The following is a 15,219-nucleotide window of genomic DNA, read 5'->3' on the forward strand; positions in this document are numbered from 1 at the left end:
CAAGTCACTTTTGACTCAGATCATGCATCTCACACCTGTGAATTGCCACATCACATTATTTAATTGACCGATGGAGAAGCAGTTGGGTTGATGGGAGTTTTGCCGCTCATGCAGGGGTATGTGTGTTTTGGCAGAGCTCACTCCTGTTTTCTTGGCAATAAAACCGAGTCAACAGTCAGACGCGAGACGAAAGAATGAGTGGCAGGTCTGAGGAGCAGGGCTGTTCCTGAGCGCACACACTTCTCTTTGGTTTTCGTGGGGAAATCTAATCTTCGCACAGCAGACTGGGCTTCGGTGTGCGTAAGAAGCCAGTTTCCATACAGACCGGAGCTAGCCAAGGAAAGTCATTCTCTGTGAGAACCGCAGGCTGAAGCTATAATGTCAACCCCAACCAAGCAATTTGGACAGAAACCAACAACCGTCATGAGGAGCTTACAGATTTTATCACTTTTGTAAATAAAGTTGTTCATGGGCTGTCAAGTAGTCTGTAAGAGTTTGGCAGGAAGATTTCGTGAGCGTTTGTTTTGACAGAGCATCCAGGTTGTGGGAAAAGCGGTTTAAGTGTCAAGCAGGTATCAGGCAGGTTTCTTTTTGACCCCCAAATTAAAAACTATGCTTCAGAGAGGACACCGACTAGGAACTCTATTAGTTACCAAATCCATTACTTCAAAAAGGAAAATGGTTTATTCATGTGTGACTGTAGGGACTGGATGTTCATGACTTTTTTTTGGTTGTTGCCTTTAACTGTGTGCAAATGAAACAAAACTGTAGAGTTGCCATTTTCTTGGATTGACTAAGACCATTTTAAAAGGTTATGAAATCTGATCAACTTCTCTTAACCAACTAAGCTATCTGGCACATGGGAAACCAGGGTTCAATTCCCAGGGGGAATTGGATGAGCCTCATCCAGTGTGGGTCCTTGGGCAAGATTCTATGCGCTACTGGCTAACTATGTAGCCAATTCTGGGTCTCCCTGTGCCGGTCCCCAGCCCGGATAAAATGCAGGGTTATGTCAAGAAGGGCATCCAGCGTAAAAATCTCTGCCAAACTACCTGTGGGACTCAGTGAAAGCTGATTCACTGTGTAAACCCTTAAAGGGATATGCCGGAAGGTCGACAAAAGGAAATTTGATCAAATATTTCAGGGATCAGATCTTCTACATGATTCAGATGAAGTACAGTAAAGCTTCAGAATTCTGCACAGGGTCCATTTGATCCTTTACATTGTATAACCACAGAAGGCAGACTTGTGCAAAGGTTGGATTTTTGGGTTTATCTGCTCACATGTCTTGGCCTTGATGTTTTGCTCATCATTTAGCACCGGAGCTTTAGTTCCATAGTTGATGTTTGTTGAATTACTGAAACCCTTTGACCGTTAACGTGATTACCGTGATTAGCGTGATTCCAGTGGATTCTGAAGTGGAGAAAAAGCAGTTTTGCGCCGATAAACAAAGTTACAGTACTTTAGTGAATGTCAACACTGGAGCTAGAGCTCCGGTGTTAAAGGATTATTGTGCAACAGTTCAAAGTAATCAGTCGTACAGTTTATAAAGACTACGTCCAACCTGCTAACTGTAAGATTGGATCCCGATTGTTTCTTAGCTACTCACATTTACCACATATTCTTCTTGCTTGTGTGTACTGTGTATTTTGGAACCATTGTTTGGTGCCTAAATAAAATTAAAAATACAGAGGACGGAAAAGTGGGAGGCAATGAAAAAACTTGTGTGAAACTGCTCCTATATGTGATTCTATTTCTCACCAGTAGAGGGCACCAAGTCCAGATGACAACCTTTAAACCTACTACTGTGAAGGAATCTACCTGGATGAATGAGAGTCTTCATAGGAATAGTAGAGGGCACTGCAAATTTTATTAAACCCTCTTTCTAAGCATCTCCTCTTTCTAAAAGTGAGATCAGAATGAAAGGTGACATAAACACTGACTTTTAAGAATCCATTAAGTGTCACTAAAACTTACTGGGAGTCTTGCTGAGCTCCATGGCAAGGACCGATTTGAAATTTTTTTGTTCGTTTTTAGTGAAAAAAACAAGACGAGAAATGTTGTAAAGTTGACCAACAAAGTGCAACTGCAACAGCAGAAGTAGGATTTCGTCTACAGTTACATTTAAAGTGCCTCTGGGATCCTGTTGGTTCAAGCACAGCTTACAGTTTCATGTAAATGAGGGGTAATTTTTTGCGAACTCTGCTGTGCTGTGAACTCCATTAGCTTCACCTGCCGCTCAGACGTGCTGACCCTCAGCAGCAGAGCAGGGTCTGTCTGGTTCAGAGTGACGACAGAAGCCGGGGGAAGACTCGCGTTTGAGCGAAAGAACAGAGACAGACGAGCAAAAAAGGTCTTTTTAAAGAGCTGGATGGATGAAGGGGCAGGGAGAAAGAGGAAGGGGTGGGAGCAGCGAGGGCAGTGAAAAGAATAAAGGAGTCTTTACATGTCTGTGGAACCAGCAGCTCGCAGCACTTTCACATAATTTAAGACATATGGACGTTATTAGGACAACTGTGTCTGTGTGTGCAAGATCTCCAGTCTTTGCGCTGCAGGCTCCAGGAGACAGTCACGTTTTTGTGGGCTGTTGTAATGAACAATCCCAACCCAACCCCTCCGCCCGCGTCCTGAGAGCCGCATGCAGTGACACTGCACAAAAACTGTATTTGAGTGGCAGCCAGGCTGTGGATGTTGGGTGTGTGACTGTATTTGTTTGACCTGTAGTTACCTTTTGCCCAAGCGCGCACACACACACTAGCTGGCTGGCTGGCTGAAGCGACAGTAGCTCAGCCCGTTCTGTTTACGTGAGGGAGTTTGAGTGTAGGAATGGCAGCGGCGCTCACTCAAATTGTCCAATTATGCATAATCCAGTGCAGACGGCACTTAATGGGGAAACGCACAAGGTTCTGCCACCTCTGCCGGCTGGACGAAGGGTTGCGCTCAGCAACTGCGTTTGCTCAGTGGACGGCTGTTTGCGTTTAGAGTCAGAAATCACGTTGTATTTATCGTCTTTTAAACCAATCTCCCCAAAAACCAACCAACTGAGGATGAAAAACAGTAACTTTGGAGCTCAAATATATAACGGTAAATGTACCGTTTAGTCAATAAAATGCACACGTACACATGTATAGTGTAAAATCACCACCACAACAGAGGTCATGAAAAGCTGACCTCTGTTGTGAATTGGTAACTCCACCCATAAAAGCTATTATCTTAAAAACCACATGGAATTGTTCGGATGGAACCAACCGAACGAAGTGGTTGCGTTCAGCAACAGCATCTGCTCGGTAGACGTCTGTTTGTGTTTTTAGATTCAGAAATCCCGATGTATTTATGGCTTCAAAGAAGAATGTCTTTTAGACCAACCCCTGTAAAAACTAAAATACCATCATTTGAGCTGAAAGATGGAAAAAAATCTTAAATTTAATGTTTAGAAAATGAAACATATGCATATATGTTTTATATAACTATCTGCTACGATTATATCACATCAAGTATCTTAAAACAACCAAATGTGTATGTATTAATACACATGTATAGCGTAATATCCGTTGGCGATTTGTTGACGCTGCCCATAAAAGCTACTATATTGAAAACTGCACCCATGAAACGGATGGAAGCAACTTTCACGAACAATCAGAAACGTTTGAGGCTAGCTTTGATGAGAGCTGTTATCTTGGTGCCAAAGTTGTGGCCGTTATTCTGGTCTTGATCAGTCTTACTTATTCTCAACACACAGCTGTGCTTTTATCATCTATTTTTTCAAGGCGTTGGTTTGTAAAAAAAAAGAAGAAAGAAAACTATATTGGTTTCTGCATAGATCAAATATTCAAATCTGTAAGCAAAAAGATGAATAGTTAAAGCTTGCACGAAGGTCTCTCCATTGTGAGCTATCATCAATCCTTGGTGAATCCAAATCATGGCGCAAAATATACTTTGTTTGCCATTTGACAGTGCCGTCTGAATCTACAAATCCAAAATTGAGTGCCCTAGAAACTTTCCAGAAGTCAGAGTGCATCGATGCTCACTAGATAGGCGAATATAGACCACAATGCATTGTGTTTGAACAACTTCTTTACTATTTAAAAAAAATAAAGCATTCACATTTGTATCCTCAGGACACAGTGGATTCATAAATAGTGGTCGTAAAATACTTGTGTTGATTAGATTCTCACTTTGTGAAATCTGTGATGTCATCTTTGTCGTTTAAACAAAACAGAAGTAGTGAGCATGGTGTCCAAATTGCTTTTAAAATCCACTAGACAGTCCTGCACTATGTAGTTTTTTAGTAGTTAAGGAGGAGGGGGGGGGATTTGGAGGCTAGCTCTACATTTTTTTCTGGACAAGAGGAAAGCATCAAATCTTTATTTTCTGGGCTTCTTCTATCAGAGTGATCCTACGAATAGAAACGGTTACGTCTACTGTACCTTGTATTTTCGGAACATCCGCAGTGTCCCTCATCTGAAAATAAATTCAGCTCTTCCTCTCATTATTTAGAGTGGGCGTCATTAACAGTAACGTTTAACCCAAGTTGAAGACAAGTGAGAAATGACTCCATGTGATTGAGGTTTATCCAGCTGTTTCACTGTGAAACTGAAGCTAAGCGAAGCAGCACATGGAAAGTACCCAAACTAACAAGGCGCGGCCAGATGAGCACAAGAAGTCATTGCAGCCGGAGTTTGGTCTCCATCTCTTCTGAGGTCAGCTCTTGCGTGGAATCCAGTGTGGTTGAGGATGGAGAACAGGTCGTGTAAGCTGATCTGTGACCAGCAGTCTCAGGGTGGGGCGGTGACGGGAAATGTAGGACTGCCAACATCTAAGAGCGCTCTGAGATCTGTTTTAACCACTCCATCAAACAGCATATTATATATTATGCAGGCAAACTACACATGCATACTGTGTATAAAGCGCTGCATTCTTGCTCTATGGACTATTGTTCATTGGTTCTGACGGCGACAGACGGAGGCATGCAGGGTTTGGAAATGAAGCAAACAAGTGCAGGGGCGCCAGAAAGATGGTTAGGTGGCTAAAAAATCAACCTCAAAAACCAAATCAGCGTTACAGATTAAATCCTGCAGGAAGCTTCTTTCTTACAGCTTACTCTGTGAAGAAAAGCCTAACGTGACTTCATGATGGGTTTAGATAGCAAACAGAACAAAAAATATAACCTCGTTACTCATCAGTGCCGCCCTTTGAGGCATAAAATAAGGATCCTTTCACTACGACCATATTTAAAGCTGTAATCAAGGAGATTAAGTGTGTTATTAACGACGTGCTGTCATAGGTACTAAAAACAAGTAGACTTTAATGTCTCTACATGGCCATAAAAAGTACACTAGAAGTCATAAAACGCCCACAGGGATAAAATTAGTGCAATCGGTAGTTTGTTTTATGCGCTCCTTCGTCATTATCTAACCTACACATGCAGAGTCCCTTCGAAAAAGTCAACGTAAATGAAAGACTGCGTGCAAGAGCGTGACAGATGTGCCCGTGACTTTTCAATGAACCTGTATCAAAACAACTCTGAGCCACCAATCATTACGCACAACGTCTAATGTAAAATTTGCCTGTTCAGATGTTCCAGTCTGGATTCATTGAGCAGAAAATTTAAACCATGTGTGGAAGTCGGAGGACTTTCCTTCAGGATGTGCTGCGTTGCCATCTTCAGTGCAACTGTTTGACCCTTGAGCCAAAAATCTTTGTAGAAACAAAGGTTATCAAGACCCCCTCCAATGTAAATGCTGTTTTTGGTGTTTTTAACATGTTCTTGTAGAATTTAATTTCATGAAATAAGCTCCGCTTGTTGAGTGTGGGATAGAGCAGTTGTAAAATCGTAGTATTTCTCATTTTTCCCAACATGTTTAAACAGCATAAGTTGAAAAGGGAATTGAACTCCACCTGCATTTTTTCTTTGCTTAGTGGCTGTTCCAGTTCTGCCAACTGCAGGAAAAACTTCCTTAATGTACAAAAAGTGTCTTTGGGTAAAACGGGTAGGTTTAAAAAAGGGAGGGTTAATAAAACTTCCAGGTGAACTTTTCCCCAAACTTCACCTTTTTTTTTTCAGAAGTCTCAAAGTGACACGCAGAAAAACGAATGAGACGGAACAGCCAAACATTAGAGCAAAGTAAACTCGTTGGTCTGCTCACACACCCCGTCAGTCGGCATTTATTGACAGTCGGAGTGTGTTTGCACAAACTATGGGTGGAGGGCAGCGTCTAATCCTAATGCCTTACTCCTCTGCCTCGACTTGTTCCGGTTCAAACAAGTATCTCTGGGACTAACCCCAATTCCTTACAAATTTTGTCTGGATGTAGTGAGAGAGTGCTTTCTCTTCATCTTAACAGGTACAGTGTTTACAAATGACAACGCCTCCTATTCTGTCTGCAGGTTTTCGCCAAAGTGTTCAGTCACGAAGCCCTGACGATGTACCTACCTAAGATTCAGCAGGTGATTCAGGAGAGCCTCCGGGTGTGGAGCTCCAACCCCGACCCCATCAACGTCTACAGGTACAGCACGACAAAAGTATCAATGTAACCACTGAAGAACAGGAAACGGTCTGTCCTTAATGGATGTTTTTCTGTCCTTTAAGGACGTTTTTCTGCCATCACTGGAACATTTTTGAATGCCATGTTCTCGTATTCATACATTTCTTGTGAAGGCCGTGTCACACATGAAAGTTGGTCATAATTAAATATTCATGGAAAAAGTAAGACAAATTGTGGTCTTTACGTGAAATTTTCATAGATGCATCATGAATATACCATACAAAGAACAGGTAAATCAACGTAGAAAATTGAACTGTGTGTGATTATTGCGCTGTTTATATGCAATTCATTAGTGATTTGTGCATCAATTACGTAATTTTTAAGGGGATATACTGTATACTGAATATGAAAATTATATATTAGTGGTACATGCGTGAAAAGTCTGTTAGACGTACGTGGAACGGTCGTGAAAAGCCACAAATTTGCGTATGCAAAAATCAAGCACAATCGCATTAGATTTACGTATTCATTGTGCATAAACTGACCACAACTTTTGAACAGCTCAAAACCAAATTCATGTGAAGACCCGTCGGCTAAAACCCTCGACGGACGTCTGCGCACATCGACAAATGACGAACGCAGGAAACATTCACGAATTCCGTGTATCACGCATGTATCACGAAAAACCAAATTTTCATACGTAGAAAATATGCAAAATGTACATAGTGCTTGTGTTAATACCTTTAAGCATTAGCGTGCAAGATGGTTCAGAAGTGTTCAACCAGTTTAAAGTTACTATCACACAGTACATAAACTCCTGGTTGTTAGTACATGTTGGTAAAACTCAACCTTTGTGCCAAATTTGTTGGGTTACTTGGTCAAAACACCAAGGTTCCATACAATTTTTAGAGACGATGATTTGATTCACTGTGCCGTCCTGGTTTGGCCCAACTTGACTTGCATTTGTACCCTGCAGAAGTCCCTGTTCTTAGTTTAGCTGTTAGACTTTGACCAAGTTAAGGGAAAAAAGCACAGTTTGCCCGTGTATGAACTGGAAGTAAGTGAGAATGTCGTTCCACAGGGAGAGCCAGAAGCTGTCGTTCACCATGGCTGTGAGGGTGCTACTGGGTTTCAGGGTGTCAGAGGAGGAAATGAAGCACATGTTTTCAGCCTTCCAAGACTTTATCAACAACCTCTTCAGCCTGCCCATAGACCTGCCATTTAGCGGCTTCAGGAAGGTAAGCGTTTGGATTTCAGCCTTTGTTTGAATTTGAACCATAAATTTGTTCTTATGTTCTTGGTAAACAGATGTCTCTGTGTGCTTGCAGGGCATCCGAGCACGAGACATCTTGCAAAAAAGCATTGAGAAAGCCATCAGGGAGAAGCCTATGTGTTCTCAAGGAAAGGATTACAGCGACGCCCTTGATGTCCTGATGGAGAGCGCCAAAGAGAACGGCACGGAGCTCACCATGCAGGAACTGAAGGTAACCATAAACAATGCCATAAAAGCATCTCAGGGTAGGTTTACACTGCCCTCAGCTCAACACATTCAAGCGACCACTTCCAATAAAAAGTCTATGTAAACATGCATAGATGTGCGTTTTAGGCTTCCTCGTTCAAAACTCGCATTCATGCGTAGCGACACTAGTTTCTTTGATCATTTTGCGATTCTCCATACAAAACGTGCATTCTTTACCGCATGTTCTTCTGGAAGTTAAACCAGATCGAACTTTGACCAATCAGTGGCTCTGATTTGGTAGCGATGTATGGATGGGGTCCCCCTTAATTAACGGAAGTGCCAACTGTTTGAAAATTGATCATTGATTAAAAATAAAAAGTGTGTTTTGTGACCAGTCTGACACTCAGGCGTATGTCGAAATAAAACTATGAAAGAAAAGCCTGGCGCAAGATTCATGAGAAAACTTTGACATTCGCTTTATTAGCCTCTTCCAACTGTAGGTGGCGCACATGCGCAAGTACAGTTGGAGAAGAAGAAGCCCAAAGGAATAAACGTGCGTTGAAAAAATGCACGTTTAGCCCTCTACCATCTTCAGGCAGCTGACAAATGCCCACGACACAAGTGTTTCAGACCCCTGCCGCTGCCCCCACCATGCTGTGCACGGGCCATTAAATGCTGGGGGGGAACCAGCCCATGGCGGTGACCCTACGTCTTTGCCCAGCTGCATTTTTAAATCTGTACAGTTAAACTTAGTCACTTGGTGCTGTTAGAAAGGACCAGTTTTAGCTTCAAGAAAAAAATGAGCTGATTCCCACAAACAGACAGTTATACAGCAAAATAAACAGCGAGAAAGACACACCTCCTATTTACCGATTTAAGACTTTCTGAGGAATTCAGTGGAAACTCCACCTCTCTCTCACTCCTTGTGGTTTTGGGGTAAAGTCCAGGGCCAAAAATAAGTCAGCGCTGTCCCTGCTAGGAGTCTGAATGAGGCCTCCTGTACGCACACAGGCCAACTGAACTGGGAAGACCCTTTTTAAGAGGCCCAGTCCCCACCTTCATCAATCACGTGTTCACATAAAACACACACGTAAGGAGAAGCACCCGTGTGTTTTGGCACAGATGATGGAGGTTTCTGATGAGAGGTTTACACCATAAAGCGTGCTGCTCAGACCCACTGATGTTTATTCCTCAATCTTCAAAATGTGCCATCACGGAAGAATTATTATTATTAAAACACTACTTTTCAGGGATTAAAGACAATAAACTTCTATTTAAAGTGGAGTTGCATGAAAAATCAGTTCCATGCCTTTTTTATTTTTCTTGTCTCTAAAGTAAAGACTAATCAGCCCTTAAGCCCCCTGCACAGCACCAACTTTGTATTCCTGTATGCTTTTCCTTAAGCGTCCCCATCTGGATGTAACCATAATGTGGAAAATAAAAGCCATCCCTTGGCTCCTATTTGCTGGAAGGTTTTAAAATTTTTGAGGGCTATGCTCAAAAGGATGGGTGGCGTATCACATTTGTCTCAGTGGTATATTACAAAAGCCACAGGTCGAGAGGAAGCGCAGCATGTTGCATTCGTTTAAGGTTGATAATTCTATGAAACCACTTTTATTTCTGTAGATCAAACTTTGCTTTAACCCTTGTGCTATCTTAGATGACCCCACCCTTGCATTGACGTGTTCTCCCTACCATGACAAAGGTGGATAAAGGTGGAAAGATTTCATGTAATCCATGAACACCAGTGAAGATCACAAATCATTCAATCATTCTGTGTATTTCAAAGACCACCATGTCCAAAAAACAGCTAACTTTTTCGCCTTTCAGGCAGGCACTCAGCAGTATTTTACTTTGGTTACTCCCCTAGGGCGGTTAAGTTAATTAACTCACCTGTTCAGCGTCCTATTTAAGACCAGGTGTGCAGTCGTTCATTCTCTTCCTTACCGCAAGTGCTGCTTTCGTCGCCCCGCCCTCCTCCCCAGCTTCCACCTGTGGGCTCCGTTAGAGTTGTTATTACCCAAAAGTTTTATGGAAAAAATTATATCATGGAATTGAACAGAGCCTTATGCCAAACGAAAAGATTGTGAATGCCAACTTAAAGAATGTGAAAATTAAAAGTATGTGAAAATAAATATATTTTTACTGCATGAGTTGTCTGACTGAAATAATCTTACAAACCTACACCCTTTTTTTGAGGTTCTATGCATAGGGGTTTTTGTCTGAGATGTCCTTTTGGAAACAGAAATGAGTGGACTAATGATCCGTTTTCCTTTGTGTTGCAGGAATCAACCATTGAGCTAATCTTTGCTGCTTTCGCCACCACCGCCAGCGCTAGCACCTCTCTCATCATGCAACTCCTCCAACATCCTACCGTCCTTGAGCGCCTCAGAGAGGAACTGAGAAGCAAGGGGCTCCTCCACAATGGATGTCTTTGTCCTGAAGGAGAGCTGAGGCTGGAAACCATTGTCAGCCTGAAATACCTTGACTGCGTCATCAAGGAGGTTCTGAGACTTTTCACACCTGTGTCAGGAGCCTACAGAACCGCCATGCAGACCTTCGAACTGGATGTGAGTGGCCATTATTTTTACTGTAGCATCTGTTCCGTTTATGTCATGTGCTACCACAGTGGCTCAGATGGTTGAGCAGGTTGGCGAATGATCGATCCCCGCTCCCTTCAGCCAACTGTTGCTGTGTGTCCTTGGGCAAGACACTTCACTCTCCGTGCCTCCAGTGTTGCTTGTGTGTGAATGTGTACGAATGTCCCATTGATGGTCCGAGGGGCCATAGGCACTTACTGGCAGCCACGCCTCTATCGGTCTGCCCCAGGGAAGCTGTGGCTACATCAGTAGCTTACCATTACCAAGTATGAATGAATAATGGACACATTGTAAGCGGTTTGAGCGTCTGGAAAAGTACAGATAATTATATACGATAGTCATCAACACCAAGCTTCATCTGAAACTGCTGTTGGCTAAGTTTGACCATTTATTGATACCACATCCATCCATCTTCTGTTTTCAGGGAGTCCAGATTCCAAAGGGTTGGAGTGTGATGTACAGCATACGGGACACTCACGACACGGCTGCCGTCTTCAAAGATGCTGAGGTCTTTGATCCAGATCGTTTCAGTCCGGAACGGGGAGAAGACAAAGAGGGGCGCTTTCACTACCTGCCCTTTGGTGGCGGTGTCAGGTCGTGTCTCGGAAAGCAGCTCGCCACCCTCTTCCTTCGCCTTCTCGCCATTGAGCTGGCCAGCACCAGTCGCTTCGAGCTAGCCACCCGGCAGTTCCCACGCTTGACCACAGTTCCGGTGGTTCACCCGGTCGATGGTCTAAAGGTGAAGTTCTACGGCCTGGACTCTAACCAGAACGAGATCATGGCCAAGTCAGAAGAGCTACTAGGGGCAACGGTCTGAGAAGACTGAAAGAAGAAAAAAAGTCATTTCAGAAAGTTTATTTTCCTTGCCAAGGTGGAGGTTCCTTTGAGGCTAAAACAGAGGCAATCGTCTACATCTCCTGTTGCATTTTAGAATTGGGACTTTCCTTAAAGAAAGAAAGAAGCAGCCAAAAAAGTTCTATAGTATAATGTTTCATGTGTATTTTTTTTTAAGAAATATTGAAACTAAAATACCTAATAGAAAGCTATGTAATATAATTTGAGAGATGAGCGGGATTGTGCACAAAGGGACGTAGTGAAATGAAGTGTTAGAGATTAGAAAATAAGGATGGTTGCATAAGGGGTTTCAGATGGATAAAACAGGGTATAGGACGAAATAATATAATATTCTATTTTATTTGTGTCTAATCACATTCTGCAGGGTAAAAGCAACAATATATTCCCCAAACATTCAACGTTTATTGATCATTTGGAACCAAAATTAACAAAGGTCCAACCAAGAATAGATTCCAGATTTGACCCGTTTCATGCAATCAGCAATGCTATGTTGTATAAAGTGAGGGGAGCTAATAGAGTAGGCTACTACTAGTTAAAATATACAGAAAGTTCATAAAGTAATTTACCATAAATGTGCTACCAATAGGAATGATGTGTTTACCTTAAAAGGGATTTAAATGAACAGGTTGCTCTTGCTTTCTTTAAATGAGCTGTAGCTACACCTCCTTTGTACCAGTCAAGTCACAAATGGTTTTGACAAACAAACATTAGTGCTTTAAAAACAGGGAATTTAATAACTTCGGTCAAAGAAACTGCAGTTTTACTCAAAAAAGAACTTATTAGGGTGTCTGATTTTTGCAAAGCTCTCCCTAACCCTTAAAGTTTTTTATACTGAGATTTGGGAGCCTTCTTTCTTGTTTCTTGTCTTCTTGTTTTTTTAGAATGCCACACAAAAGTCTGGTATATTTATTTGCAGCACATGAAAAATAACTACAACACAATTTAAAATAGGACAAAGTTGGAAAGAAAACAAGCAAAAAATAAATAAATAGAGGAACAAGGGAGTAGTAAGAAGATGGAAAAACTTTCAGGAAGATTATTCCCGTCTTATTATTTATGTGTACTCATGTTACCATGTTTTGGCTTATCCACAAAAAAATGCATTTAGAAATGTAAACAAGGAAATGCTTTGAGTAACTGAATAGTAAATCATGCTAATGCCAAAGTTAGCATTAGGATAGTTGTTTTGTAATGTTTAAGTTAGCATTAGCAGAATACAAACATTAGTAGTAGCAAAGTAGCTTGCTAATGCTAAAGCTTGCATTAGCAAAATGCTAAAGTTAGCACTAACAAGGTAGTATGCTAATACTAAAGTTACCATTAGCAAATCACCAAAGTTAGCATAGAAAGGAAGTATGCCAATGCTAAAGTAACCATCAGCAGGATGCTAAAGTTAGCACTAGCAAGGTAGCATGCTACTACTAAAGTTACTGTAAGTAGAACACTTAAGTTAGCACTAGCATGGCAGTATGCAAATCTTAAAGTTACCATCAGGAAGGTAGTATTCTAATGCAAAAGTTACTACTAGTAGAACGCTAAATTTAGGATTAGCAAGGTAGTATACTAATGTTAAATTTACTATTAAGATACCACGTCAACATGCTTTAAAAATCTAGTTTGCTATACTGATAAAGTTTCAAACTTAAAAAGTGCTAATACCAGAGGAGATAATGTGTACTGCGGTCCTGGAAATTTGACGCCGAACCATAATCCAGGCTTTGGACTGAATGTTTTCCTTACATGGCTAACCCTTATAACATTAAAGGTTAGTAAACTCAGGTGAAGAGTAAACAGTGATGTGATAACTAAGGAAGCTTCTGTTGTTTTTTTATATAAATATAAATCTATCCCAGAATACGCCTACACTCCTTCTTGCTGCAGTAATGTCAGTGCTAGACCAATGCCTTGTTAATGTCCTTGTCCTGAACACATTTTATGCTCATTTTCTTGAGAATTTCACTTTCGTATCACAGAACATACATCCCTATTGCTTGTCTTAACCTGTGATGAGCTGCTCTCGCAGTCTACATGAATGCTCCTGGGTGATGTCAGTTCCTTAACACTGACTCTTTTCTCATGACTTGTTGGACTAAAACAGGAGAAAAGACGAAGGGACAGGAGGATAATAGAAGAACTGCATACACGCTGCTTGAACATGACCTTCCAAATCTGTTCATGTGTAATGTGTGCTGTTTTCTCCTTCTCATTGGGAACAAACGATTCCACTAAACAAGAATTCAAAGCGAAATTGCATGGTTTGAGCAACTTTATGAGCTGAACGAGATCCATCTCTTGGGACAATTGCACACCAGAACTCATCTTGTTCCAATAAAGGAAAGCATTCTCCGTGGAACCTTTGGGAAGATTCTAGAAAGCTCGGACAGAGTTGTTAAATTCCGTCCCTTGTGATCGCGATGGACCAATGAGAATTCAGGGGAGGGAGGAGTCCCACTCAGAGGGCTTTTCTTATTGGACAATAAAGATGGACTCTATGACATGCCTTTTCCATTTTCTAATTAATGCACCACTGATTTGTTCATGATAAAACAATATATCGATTTTGTTTTGCTGCTTTTCTTGTGTACATTTTCTAATTGAGAGTTCTAGATTGTGATGGTTTGTATCAAGTGACAATTCCTCTTTTTCTATGAATTTATATATATTATTTAGCTAACTGAAATATTTGTGAGAGCAAAGGAGCATGAATAGGATATAGTGTATATTAGTTTGTATAGTATCACTTGGCAAGCCATGGAGAAATTAGCTATTTACATGAACTAATAACCTATTATTAATGTTATTCTATGATAAAAATTGTTGTCATAAGAAATTCAAAATGCTATTTTTTATTCTATTACAGATTTAGAGTTTTTAGTCTACATGACAAGGTCTTTGTTAAATACTGAATGTATTTAGAATGTTATGTATTTCAGTTTATATTGTACACAGTGTTTAAATTGTTAATATTGTCAATTTGATTACTGTAATAATAATTTGTTTTGTTATTCAGACTTATTATCATTGCATTTTTTATATTAAATATGGAAAAACAGAAAGCACTTCCGGATATATTTCTTTTTTTAAGTGTCACGCAACTACACTTCCCCTGTCTCACCTGTTGGTTTTTTTTGACCTGTCTTACTGTCAATCTGTACATATTTGTTTTTACAAAATAAATAAATGATCATTTAATTTACGTATAAATGTTTTTGGAAGACTTTTATGTGTACTCCTATAATAAAGTTTAAAATGAAAAGGAAGGCTGTAAAAGTTATTTTAATTCATTTACTTACACGGCGATATATACATATGTATGTATATATATATGTATATATATATATATATATATATATATATATATATATATATATATATATATATATATATATATATATATATATATATATATACATATATATATATATAAAATGGAAAAAAAGTAACCTTTCAAAATATTATTACTACAGTAACAAAGTTGTATATAGATGTGAATTTTTCCAATTTTTTTCCCCATTTCATCAGCATTTTCAGTTTTTTTTCAGTGTTTATTTTAGAAAATTAGAGTAAACTTCAAAATAATATACAGTATTAGCAAAAAGTGGTCACATAAAAAAATTTCTCCACAAAGGTTAAAAAATAAATGAAAAAAGGGTAAGAAAGGATATTAACCCCTGTGCTATCCAAGGCACTGTAAGATTGGAAGTTGGGTCATCTAGACCCACTAGACAGTGCTCTGAACCTTTTTTCTTCAATGATTAGTGATCTTCACTGGTGTCCATGGATTACATGAAATCTCTCCACCTTTATGCACCTTTGTCAT

General features: G+C 40.3%; 1 protein-coding gene across 2 annotated transcripts in view; it reads left to right on the forward strand.

Moving 5' to 3' along the window:
- cyp26b1 (cytochrome P450, family 26, subfamily b, polypeptide 1) overlaps positions 1-14,659 on the forward strand; it is a 34,852-nt gene extending 20,193 nt beyond the window's left edge. The window contains exons 3-7 of one of the 2 annotated variants that reach the window (NM_001278821.1): positions 6,388-6,506; positions 7,567-7,723; positions 7,814-7,969; positions 10,230-10,514; positions 10,969-11,361. In NM_001278821.1, the coding sequence (NP_001265750.1) occupies positions 6,388-6,506; positions 7,567-7,723; positions 7,814-7,969; positions 10,230-10,514; positions 10,969-11,361 (1,110 nt within the window). Of the gene's footprint in view, positions 1-6,387; positions 6,507-7,566; positions 7,724-7,813; positions 7,970-10,229; positions 10,515-10,968 lie in introns of both variants that reach the window. The other variant, XM_078935718.1, reaches the window with a different exon arrangement.
- Positions 14,660-15,219: the final 560 nt, after the last annotated feature.

Source organism: Oryzias latipes, chromosome 18 (assembly GCF_053564925.1).
Source record: "Oryzias latipes strain Hd-rR chromosome 18, Olatipes_Hd-rR_3.1".
NCBI lineage: Eukaryota > Metazoa > Chordata > Actinopteri > Beloniformes > Adrianichthyidae > Oryzias > Oryzias latipes.